This window comes from Ambystoma mexicanum, chromosome 5p (genome assembly GCF_040938575.1).
Source record: "Ambystoma mexicanum isolate Mex_15411 chromosome 5p, UKY_AmexF1_1, whole genome shotgun sequence".
Lineage (NCBI taxonomy): Eukaryota > Metazoa > Chordata > Amphibia > Caudata > Ambystomatidae > Ambystoma > Ambystoma mexicanum.
In genome coordinates this window covers 455,609,935-455,622,516 of record NC_090930.1, presented here as the reverse complement: position 1 = coordinate 455,622,516, position 12,582 = coordinate 455,609,935, and the positions used below count along the sequence as shown (strand labels likewise).

The 12,582-nt window shown below is 45.3% G+C and overlaps 1 protein-coding gene across 1 annotated transcript in view; it reads left to right on the top strand.

Moving 5' to 3' along the window:
- LOC138481013 (protein FAM162A-like) overlaps positions 1 to 12,582 on the top strand; it is a 188,786-nt gene that overhangs the window by 91,420 nt on the left and 84,784 nt on the right. Inside the window, exon 3 of the mRNA XM_069612860.1 lies at positions 1,973 to 2,081. Coding sequence (XP_069468961.1) covers positions 1,973 to 2,081 — 109 coding nt within the window. The remainder of the gene's footprint in view (positions 1 to 1,972; positions 2,082 to 12,582) is intronic.

Here is a 12,582-nt window from a genome sequence, read left to right as displayed (position 1 = left end):
TTCATTTTATCTAGGCTGTGGTCCGGAAGGGTGAGCAAAACTATACACTTTATTATGTGCACTGCCATTTCACTCCCTATGGCAGGGGTCCAAGCAGGGATCTAATCAGATTTTTCTCCCTAATTGGAGGCAAATTATTTTTCAGGGAGTAAACAAGTAATTAGCTTTGCCAACAGGGATACTTTATGCTTATTAAAAGATGTTCTTTCCCCATAGAATTCCTTTTGAGATAGGACATTAATATTATTAGAGTTCATTCCTTCCTATGCCAATGCTCTACTAGTCACTAATTCAAAAACATATCAGTGGAACTTTGTGGGTTGAAGCAATATGTTCATTGTTTCTCGTTTTTGTTAGGCACATTTTCATTTTTTAGGGAGTAAAAATGCATGGTGCATATGTCTCTTAGCTCTAAGGCAGGTGTTATCACTAGCCACAGGAGAACATAATCTGGATCGTAAGAAGAGGCACAGGAATTTTGCATCATATTCTAAGGTGTAGTTATTCTGATGCAATTATCATCCTTACACAAATTATTAGAAGCATGTCACCCTGGCCCTTGAATTACTTAATTAAAGTGGCACTTGAGCTCTTTCTAGCATGTTTTTGACACATTGCTTTTAATTGCCATTAATCCATCGGCAAATGTATTCTGTCTAAGTTTCTTGACAGCCACATCAGTTATGACAAGAGATATTGGAGGGCCACAAATGCCAGGGACATTGCTCACAGCGGTAACAGGCTGAGAATCCAGCCTATTCAAGGAGTTCAACACACCTACCCCAACCCACCACCAAGAGCCAACCTACCTTACAGTCAATGAACAATAACGCACCAGCCTTGATAAAGACCCCTTGGGTCGAAACACATGTCGGGTGACCATGAGATTATAGCATCAAGAATAAAATTACCTTTTTTGTAAAATCAGAATACAAAGAAACATTTCTTTAAGAATAAATATTGTTTGTGTGAGATATCTGGGAACACAACTAAGAGATGTTTGTGTTTTAATACAAAGAGTGATTTTCCAGTGGCATAAAACATGCAGGGCCTCATTAAGACTTGGGGCAGTATGCTGGCATAAATCTGCCAGAATATCGGCCAAACTAATTACTGTTACAGCCACTTGGTCCAGAGGAATGTCTACCAGATTACAACTGGTGGTGGCATTGTAATTCTCCATTCATATTGAGTCCATTGGTCTCAATGTGGCTTTTTCGCGGAATTACTGCAGTGGAAATTCCAATGATTTCGGTGTTGAGTTGGAAGATTTACCTCCAGGATTTTCCTGGAGGCAAATCTTCCACTCCAGGCCTGAAATCTTAATTTGGCGTCGTGGTAAAGTTGGGGGTAATGGAGTTTTTACCAACTTTACTAATTACCACCAAACTCATAATGAGGCCCAAATTGTTCTCTGCGCAGAAGTACGTTTGCAAGGTACTGTGGCAGATATTGAAGTCTTGGACTGGTTGATGAGTTTTCTGTAGAATCACATATGACATATTTTATTTTAGCCCATGTGTTTGGAAAAAGTGTTGTAACATTTTTAAAGAATTGCAGTGGCTGGGAAGAGGAAATTCCTTTCCAAACTCTCTTCTGTGACAGTAGCTCACAACATGGCTTACCTCATTAGTAAGTTGTGCACATGGAAATTAATGTGCGCACAACAGCCAACCGGTTCCGCACATAGAGAAAAATAATTAGAGGGAACATTGATAGGGTATATGAGATTGTATGCCTTCGAGGTAATACATCACTAAAAGTAGTGATATAAGTTCCAGAGGCACGGAAGAGCAGGGACTTAAGATACACATATCCACTTGTGCTCCAGAACTCGAGAATAACTTTCAAATCAGAAAGTCATGAGAACCAGGCCTACAGAAGTAGTGTATCTTCCTTAATTGATAAACATTGCCTTCCTTTGTCAAGGTTTCAATGAACGTACCTGAGTGATCTTTCCTGTATTTTGCAGGTATGAGCTACTGTCTGCTGCACAAAGCAAGGTGCGGGTGATGACATGCTACCTGATGATAGCACTGACTGTTCTAGGATGTGTAGCAATGGTGATTGCTGGCAAAGACGTAAGTTGATGTTTCTATATTCTATCCAGTGCAATCAACATTTTAACAGTCTTAAGATGATTCACCTCACAGTTCACATCAAAGAAATGTGTAGTTAATTTGCTGAACTCGGTGTACTGTACACTTCGCCATCTATAAAACAAGTGCCACTTTGTTTCTTAGAAATGCTTGTTCTCGAACAAGACTCTGACTCTACAAGAAGAGCTCAAGTTTATTAGGACTGTAATCCAAAGTCGTGCTGAGGTCATGTTACACTAAGCTGGGAGTTGCACTGTTGGATGAAATGCTGCACTTTTTATAGCTCAGTAGGACTCCAAGCAGTCATTAACTCTGATCCCCCTGGCACATTCACAGCAGCAGCCCAAATGCGATTTTGTGTTTGAGAAAATGTTTATTCTGCTTTTGTCCAAATCTGTTAACAGGAACCATACTCGGTGCCTTAAGCAGCACGGAAAAGAAGCCGGGAGGGTCGCCTGCGGCTTGTTAGGTAACGCCCCCTGGACAGCCACAGCTTAATGGGTGGCAATCACACCTGCGTAGCCCTTTGTAGAACACAGCACCCTCTCTGTGTGGCGAGGGGGTGCTGATCTATGCATCTATTACATAAAGGGATGCATGGCAGGGGACAGCGGTACATGTTTTGAGCCTTAATGGTGGCGCTGCCGCTATGGGGAAGCAGTACTATTGCGGCTGAAAAGGTGAGGACACTGGAAGCCGAGGCCTTTATTCCTAAAGCCTGAAGCTCCCACAAACGAACAGGAGCTTCAGACATTTAGAAAAATAGGCCTCAGCTTCTTGTGACCTCACCTTTTCTTCTACAATGTTTCTATATTGATGGAACCGGTCTGCGGGTATCTATTCATTAAAAAGATGCCTCGCAGGTGCCGGGTACACCATTATAGCTAAAAAACCTTTTTTTTCTGAAGACTGAAGCTCTCGCACATGATGCAAAGCCCTTGAGGTACATAGCAGAGAGAGGCCTAATATCAAAGTGTTTGGTGTTATTAGTCAGCAGTAGGAATTCAATCTTGGAGGGGTTGAACTTCTTTTAAACATTGGACATCCAGGACTGGATCAATGTGAGGCAGGCGTTGAGCCTGTGGATGTTTTGATGCACTATATCTTGAGGACGAGCTGCATGTCATCTGCACATTGGTGGATTTGGATGTTGTGTGGAGCAAGGAGGACTCTGAGCAGTTTCATGTAAAAATTGAAGATCACAAAGGACAGGATGGATCTTTGTGGGACTTCACAGGTGAGGGGTTGAGTTGGCGATCTGGAGGTTATCATTTGTACAAACATATGACACATAGGAGGTGGGTGTTGAACCAGCTTAGGACAATCTCACTGATTCCCAGGTGGCAATATACATTGTCGGTGAGCGTTTGGTGGTCTACTGTGTTGAATGATGCTGCCAGTTCAAATAGAACCAGGAGGCACTGATACCCATCACAGAGGATTTTAAGGGGATTGTCAGTCACCTTGATGGTAGCTGTTTCTATGCTGCATCTGGGTTTGAAGCCAGATTGGTGGGACTGAAATGCTTTGTTGGCTTCTATCTGCTGGAGGAGTTGTGTGGCTACTGCTTTGCCAAGTAATTATCTAGGAAAGGAAGATGGGCAATAGTGCAGGAGTTGCAGGGGTCATCAGGATCCAGTGTTGGTTTCTTGAGAAGTGGGATGACTTCTCCAGCCTTGCAAGTCTTGGGGAAGGTGTATTGACTTATGGAGCCTTTAATGATTTTCAGGTAGAGGAGGAGTGCTTCAGGCAGAAATGTCTTGAGTACAGAAGCAGGGAGAATGTGGTCCACATATATTGTCACCTTTAGGGATGCCCCAGTAGCAGGGAGGTCTTCCATAGTGAGTGTCTTGAAATTTGTCCAGGTCAGTTGTGGCATTGATGTCTATGTGTTGGAGGATCATGCTGATCTTGTTGAAGAGGAAAGAGTTGATGGTGGTGAATTTTAAGATGGAGTTAGTTACGGGTAGGTCGGGCAGAGAGTTAATGCAGTGCTTGATGGCTTTGAAAAGGGCTCTGCTTTCATTGTTGGCCTTGGCTACAGTATTTTGGTAGTAAGGAAGGAGGTGGTGTTGAGTTCTTTGAGAAGTGAGTCGCAGTCCTGGTTCATCAGAGGTAGATGAGCACATGGTAGGTGGAGTTTGGTGGGTTCTTCAGTGAGAGTCCACTGGGAACTGCTTGAATTTTCTGAAGGCTTGTCTGCTGGCATTCAAAGGGTTTGCTTAACCGCTGTGTTGTCACTAATGTCAAAGGGGATTGCCAGATGATCTGACCAGTTAAGTGGGATTGGAGAGCTGTGATGGAGTAGGGAAGAGTGGTGATGATGAGGTCAAGAATATCACCTTTCCTGTGAATTGGTTACTTCATGTGCTGTTTGAGGTTCAGAGTGTAACATAGGCAGTAGATATCTTATGTAAGTTACTTGGTTGCTGGATTGCCAGGGATTTTGAAGTAACTGAGGAATATGTTATTGGCATGTGTGTGAGACATGTTAGTGACCAAACCTGTGAAGTCTTCATTGAAGGATGTTTTGTACTTTGGTCATCTGTAGTTGAGGTGAAAAGTGAGTGTATCCATAGGAGAGAGCAGGACATTTTTTCAAAAGAGCCAATGATGGCGACGTCCTGTTGGGTGCATGGCCATGATGCCTTGCGAATGATGGCCAGGCATCCGCCGATCTTGTTTGGAATTCTGCATCCAATGGGCATGAGAACATCTATCATGTGGGTGGTGGTGGATGTCATTCAAGTCTGAGTAATGAAGATGGCGTCCAAATCACGTGTGCTGAGGGGGTCCACAATGTTTGCTGCATTATTGATTTCTAAGCGGACATGGCGAGCATCAGTTTTCAAACAGTGGTGGATGATGGAGTGCTGATGGGGTCTTTGGTGAGTTGGTGAACTTGCTACGATGTGAGGACCATGATGTCGCTGGTGAGTTGCGTGGTTGCAATGAGTGGTCATAGTAGGGATAGGCTGTTTTGAGAGAGGGATGCAACACATATTCAAAGAAGTTTACCCGATGTTAGTGGAGCAGGGGTTCTAGTTCTGGATCCTTTGCATTTTTCTATGTTTTCCCTTAACTTCAGATTCCTGGGAGAGGGACACCAGTGATCTCAGAGTTAAAAAAGGAAAAGAAGGGGCACGGCTAATCAGCTGGGTCTGCTTAGGTAGGGAAAAACAGGAAGCATAACAAAAAGGCACCAACACATTAGCAGTGATTGAAGGTGGGTGGGAGTTAGGTCACATCACCTAAATCCACTTCCAACTGCAAAGGAAAATAGGCCTATTATGCTGCAACATTTGGTGCTGCGGGCTTAGAAAATCCAAGATGGCTGAAAAAGCCCACATTGCGCCAGAATCCAGGAGAACCGTGCAGTTTTGCGCACACCAAAATGGTCCCCTGACCTGCCACCCACCAGTGCAAAGAAAGATGGTTCTGTTCAAAACCTGTTTTTATTAATGTCAACAATTGCTAAGATCATGGGCCCGGAACCACCAAACAAAAATCCAACTATGGTTGAGTGTTTTACTTTACTCTACTACAGATCCACATCAATGCCATGTCAAGCAAGGATCATATACTATCAAGTAAAATCCTTTCCTTTTGAAATGTATTAATTCAAGACAGCTGTCAAAAATAGGTGCAGTACCTGCATTGGACACTGACCGGCGATGGCGCTTTATAAATCCTGACAGGAGAGCTGTCTTGCAGAACTGTGCAGTGAACAGAAGGGGGTCTTATGTAATTAAAAGTTCAAAATACATGCCTTTCCTGAGAACTCTTAACACCCCAGAGACCCACACCAGGAGGTAGGATATCACATGGCCCTGTTGATTGAGAGGGAGGGGATTTCCCTGCAGCCTGCTGGACCCAACACAATAGACCCTTTCAATTGAATAGAAATGCAGATTTGGGTGTGGACTGTAAACAGAGCTCTGCCTGAAAGGAGAGACATGTGATCCCTTACTCCCCCAGTTCCTAGGGGCGGGCCAGACAGGACTGTGGATTCATATTGCAGCAAATATATGTTTAAGTTAAATGCTTCTAAAATCTTGTATTAAGCTCACAGAAATGTACAAAAATGAAAAATGCTCTCACGATTTGAGCCCAAATTCCACTTTGTACGGTGTTCTGGGACCGAACCCCGCTATTTATTAATATTGCAGACACTGTGTTTAGGATAGAGACATAGTAATTTCCAGTAATATGCTCAGGGAAGGAGTGCAGGTCTGTGTAAAAATTTGAGGAAAAACCAATATGGCAAAAGTCACTAAAAAGCACAAAATGTTGCCATTTGTGAACCCAGGCTCTGAGGGGAATCAGAGTTGGTCGAGAGTGTATCTTAAATTAATCTGTGAAATGTGTATGTAATTTCCACGACGTGTGTATCTGGGAAATCTGTTAGTTATGAAAAATTAATTTTCTAAGTAAAAGCAAAGGGGAGTTTCTTCAATAGACTGTAAGACTCTGACTCACTCTGACTCACTGCTCCCTTCTCAAATCCGGTCAAAGAGAAATCCTTGACCTATCAAAACGTGAGTGGGTTGGGCATAGAGAGTTAACATCCACACCCATTTTCAAAAGACATAAAAAGAGCCACTGGAAGCCGGAAAGGGACATTAATTTTTCCATTTCTGTGGAGTATTTTGACGGAGAACTCCAGAATCCAGAACTCCAGAATCCAGAACTCCAGAGATCCTGACTAACTCCAGAACAAAATTTACCAAAGAGCTGAACTCTTCAGCAGGCCTTAAAATCTTTTGCAAACTATTCAACCGCCAGGCTGTGCGGTTTGCTGCTTGCTAAGAGTCCTGTGTATTCAGAACAGAACCAGTACCCAGAAAGCAGTGCTGTATCCAGAGAGACCAGACCAGATCCCTGTGAGCAGAACCAGAGACCCAGACCAGACCGCTGTGAACAGAACCGGTGCCTGATTGACCCGCCGAGCAGAGAGAACCGCAGCTAAACTTGTTAACCAGATCCGTGACGAGGCCATTCCTTTCAAATTTATAGTGTGAGTACCCAGCTAGAATTGTGCAGAACCCATCTCTTAGCTTAAAATAATCTGATTCAAAACATTTGAACCTGTCCAGAACTGCATAATAGGAATCGTGTGTTCCCTCTCCGATTTAAACGTGTAAAGTGTAAATTTGCCATTTTGAATCATTATTTCATTTCTGAAAAACAACCTTCACGAAATCGTCCGTATCTCTTGAACCGTTTGTGCTAGGAGCAAGTTTCATTTTAAAGCTAAGATTCTGGGCTTTCCAACGAACCCAGAACTGACTTTCTATTCAATATACTTTTTCCGTAATCGCGCTTGAAGCACTCGGAAAAAAGTGCCGCGATTTGTGATTTGGCTCACAATTCTTCACTTGTCAAAATAGCTGCTTCTTGCTTTCCTTTGCTGAAATTCATTTGCAACCTGACAATCATTCATAGAGCATTGCTAAAGTGATCCTGAACTAATTTAAAGTAGCTATCACCCACCCTGAATCTCTTATAGGGAATTAAAATCATTTTTAGCATATTTTTCCCTTCTTTGCATACAACCTTTAAAGTACTTTGCCTGTGTTTAAAATCATCCCTGTTTCTCTATGCTTGCTAGGGTGGAACTGAATTCGGATTGTACTGTGATTGTATTCCTGAAGACTGTGTGTGTTACTTCTATCTCCTTACATTGCATAGGGGGGGAGTGAATTGTCAGAGAAAAAGTAATCATATTATCTTGTGCTGAAATCATATCAAGTTTATTTCTGTACTGCCTTTTATTCATCTTTGCATCTCCTTGAAACCATAAAGCATTCCCAGCTACCTTGTTCTTTCCATACCAACTCCTAAGTAATAAAATAAGTATGCTAGTATAACATTATCCATTGTTGATCGACATTATGCTCATAAGTGTGATATCAAATATTAATTTATTATAAAAGTGTGATATATATCTATTGTTTAATTTTTCAAATAAACCTTTTTAATTTGCAAAACAAACCTACTTCTTGGCTCAGTGGGGTCATGGGGATTCTAAGAGAGGGGCGTTATACAAGGGTTCATCATCCAGATTATAACTTGTCATAAAAAAATATAAATAAGGGCTTCCCTTGAGCAATCCCAGACAAGGCACTGACTTAGTGGGAATGCTTGATTGGAGTCATTAACAGAGTGGGGGCTCGTAGCCGGGGATTCTGGATTAGATCTATCACTTGTGCAGATTAATACAGTGTGCTATCTGACAGGATATATAAATTCTGTTGGATCACCACGCCGTGTTACACTGTAAAAACACCCCTCAAAGGAACGCACTAAGGAAACTGTCTGTTTTGCAAAATAAAATACAAACTTCTGTAAGTCAGGAAGGAAATCAAGTTCCAGAAGGACGACCTTGGTAGATATCAAAATAGCCAGAGAACACCTCTTACATAAGCTATTTGTGAGAGGTGAATGGGCTCATCAGGACCAGGCGGTCTGGTTGCAGGCAATCGCACCCCAGATCACTGAAACAGGGTCAGATATATGGATAGATCAGGGTCCCTTACATATGGCTCTGAGTGAACTATATATGGCCCCTAAGGCCAAGGATGAGCACAACAAGATTGCCAGGGTAGCAGCATATTTATATTAACATATGGGAGCCATACAGGACAAATGTGCTGAAGGCCAAGATCTGGCAAATAGGCAACTGATGGCATTAGAGAAGGCCAAATCTGACCTGGTCTCTTCTGAGCAGAGGCTGCAGAGGAGCCAGGAGTCAGAAAATGATAGTACGCAGTATATTATTAAAATAAAGGAGGATATGGATATCCTGCAACAGGAAAAGGCTGACCAGGATACCAGGTTTCTGGCCTTGCAGAAGGAGTACCAAGAAGGTTTGGACTCCCTACTGCAGAGCCAGAAAAAGCTCGAGCAACAACTAGACTTTAACAGGGCATGCACAGAGCAGGTAGCCACCCTGCAAATCCGACTAGACAGAGAGAAAGAGCAAAGCAATCAATTGATTTTGAAAGACCTGGATACCCAGGCAGAGTTTGATCAAGAACGCCAGAAAGCTGGTGCCTTTCAAAGGCAGAGGGACGACCTGGCGGCACAGATGCAGGCTCTTAGTCAGGAAAGGGACACCTTAGGCCACGAAGTCTGCCAATTAAAAGAAAAAATTGAAGGAAATCACCTGGCCCTCCAGGGGCTGGGTGACCTCCAAAAAGAGCATCAGAACTTGTTAGAGCACACCAGGAGGGATGAATATGCTATGGCAAGAAAGGAGCAGGCCAGTAGGGATGGGACTCAGGAGGTAGCCCTCCTGCAGCAAAGACTTGCCCAGTATTCCAGGACCAATCAGGAGGCACAGAGAGAGAATGAGGCTCTCTGTCAGCACAATGATAGGCTCCAGCAACAGGTAGCCATGCAGGAGAGACTGATAGAGTCTAGTAAGGCCTTAACTGAGGAACTGAAAGCGCAGGCTCTTGCATTGCAACAGGGAGCAGGGGCTGATAGAGATGAAGTTCGCTGGGAAAGGGAAACACCTGAGCATAACCTCAGGAGCCCTAGTACCAGAGGCCTTCATCTCTCCCAGTCCTTGGACTCTGCCACCCCATGTCCTCTGGGGCACATGAGCACAGGGCCACAGGGAGGGCAGATTACTATCTGGCCAAAAGTATGGGGTTCATAGGCCAGTACCTCCCAGGAATGGATGGGTGGGCATCCGGGAATTGGCACCTAAGCACAGTGCAATTTAGTGGGGAACGCCAGGAGAGTAGGCCCACTAAGGGCATCCTGAAAACCTCTGCCCAGTTAGGTGAGTGGGGGGGGGGTACCCATCAAATCCTGGCAGCAAGGACGGATCTGAAGACTCCTCTGAGAGCCCCAGGACACAGGAGACTAGGTCCCCACATTCTGCCAGCCATTCCCAGGCTCGCAGAATCTGGGAAAACCTGGAAGATCAGACGGGCACCTCTAGGAGCAGTGCCTCTGAGTCAGAGGATGAGTGGACCAGGGTTACATGAACCAAAAAGGCCAATAAGGCAAAAAGGGCCTTGCTTAAGGACCCCTTAAACTAGATCAAGGCAATAAGGAGTGTCATCATCCCTTATGACAAGAACGCCAAGTATTCTGTTTGGTAACACTTGGAGCTTTATGAGCAAATGATGGAGACTTTCCATTTGAAAGACAGCAGTAGCTGCATTCAGTATGTAAAATGGACATTCTCCCCAGAATACTCCAGTTTCTTTGCGGGCTGGAGGACCAAAATCATTCAAGATGGTCCACCTACAGGGCGGCCATCTTGAAACATTTTTCTGTTCACAGAAATCCCCATGAGGCTCGCAAGGCAGCCTACAATTTGCAATGGTGGGAGGATCAGGCCCCACAAGAATTTGTGCAGGAGTTAAAGCGTGCTTTTGTGCAGACTACAAAAAGGGTACGCACGGACAGTAAAGAATTTGTTAATATGTTTTTCCATGCCTTACCCAAATACATAATGACCCAGTTCGTGAGAGATTTTCACGAGAAAAGATCTTTAGACTGGATCATTGAGCAAGCCACCCGCATCTATGAGGTGCAGAAACCGGTGGAAAATAAGAATCAGCCCAAAAACCCCGAAACCAACAGCACCCCTGCTGCTGCCAAGGTGGCAGAGGTAAAGGTTGCCCCTGTTTTAGATTTGAAGATGGGGGCCTAAAAACCTACCGGCACCAAATAATTCTAAGCCCAGAAGGCCCTCGGGCCAGTCACAGACAGGGAGTCAAGGAGGTAGTCCCACAAATGGGGTCCCTCGCTCCCCTGACTATGTAAGTCCCCGCTATAAGGGAAACAGTCCAATCCTGGGTTATGTGTGGACTCCGCTGGCCCAAGGGGGCGGGTCCAACCAAGCGCCCAACCCAGGGAACTTCCCTCCGCACTTCCCACAGGGGGGCAGAAATTCACCAAATCCTGGGCAGAACTTGTTCCCCAGGTATCTACCAAACTTCCAGCCCCAAAATCATCCATCCTTCTTTCCCCAATTCCCTGAGCCCAGACAACCGAATACGGGAGAGGGGAGGCCAAGGGTGGAGGGGTACCCAAATCTTCCCAACCCAGGGTATTACCAGAGAAGGTATAGCTACCCTTCCCGGGATCAGCCCAGGGGAGAAAACAGAACCCAGTATCCGCCTGAGCGGGTTTCCCAACTTGAGCGCCAGGTCCAAAATATGGCCCGGGATCTGGGTCACATACTGAGGGCTCAACAGAACCCTAAGGATGAGCATGCCACTGCAGAATGCCCCAAACTCTGGGCCTGGTGCTCCAGAACAATGACGGGGGTAGCACCCCGATAACCCACCGGTTCCCAGGGAGGAGGCACAAGGGGAAGGGGGGTGTAAAGCCTTGGAGGAAACTTCCTTTCCCACTTATAAACAGCCCCTGGAAACCCAGGAACCGGAAACAAAATCTCCTACCCCTGAAAGTCTGCCACCCAAGGAGCAAAGAGGAGGTAGGAGAAACAAAGGACCCAAACAGACCCATTTTTTGGAGGAGGTACAGGTCTTCCAATTTGAGGGAGAGGGATACTCAGAGGATCCTGGGAAAAGGAGCTTCTCCTTCAGAGATGGGGGAACTCCTCCCAAGGAAAAATGGGTCCCAAGGGATTCCAACCCAGACTCGGTAGATGTGGGGATTGAGCTGTCGCCGCCCATCATTCTATCCCAGAACCAACAATACCGAAAACCCCTGGTTCAAACCCATCCTGGTGACTGCCTCCAAAAAGGGGGGGGCGGCCCAGAACCGGAACCAGGGGAACCTAGAACCAAATCAATAGACTGGGTAGATGTGGGGATCGAGCTGTCGCCGCCCATCATCCTATCCCAGAACCAACAATACCGAAAACCACTGGTTCAAACCCATCCTGGTGACTGCCTCCAAAAAGGGGGGGCGACCCAGAACCGGAACCAGGGGTGTTAGGGAGAATTCTCTGTTTAGGCTGAATTTCCTAACCTAGTGAGTCCCCCAGCAGCTTTGCTGGATTTCTGGAGTTTGTTTTTTCCATCCTGCCAAGAGTGAGACTCTTTTTCTCCCACTCTTGGACATGAAAGTGTGTAATTCCTTTAAATGTCAATGGCCCTCATTACAACCTTGGCGGAGAACCATGGTGCTATTAGCACCATGGTCCATGCCGCTAAGGTTGCAATTCCGCCATGGTGGTTGGCGGACTTACCGCCCCATTCCGACCTTGGCGGGGCGGAAAGTCCCCAATCCCCATTTACCCTTCCCCATTCCCATTTTTGCCCCATAGGGCATAATGGGAGTGGGGAAGGCGTTAATTACGCCACCGTAAATTACGGTGGCGTAATTAACTCCATGGTCCCTTAGCGCCATGGATTTTAACACCTGCTAAAAGCAGGTGTTAAATCCGCCATGGCGCTAAGGGACCTCGTACTCAGGCGGTAAGGGTCGGCGCTGTTTACGCTGGCGTAAACCCCTTACCGCCTGGGTCGTAATGAGGCCCAATGTGTTC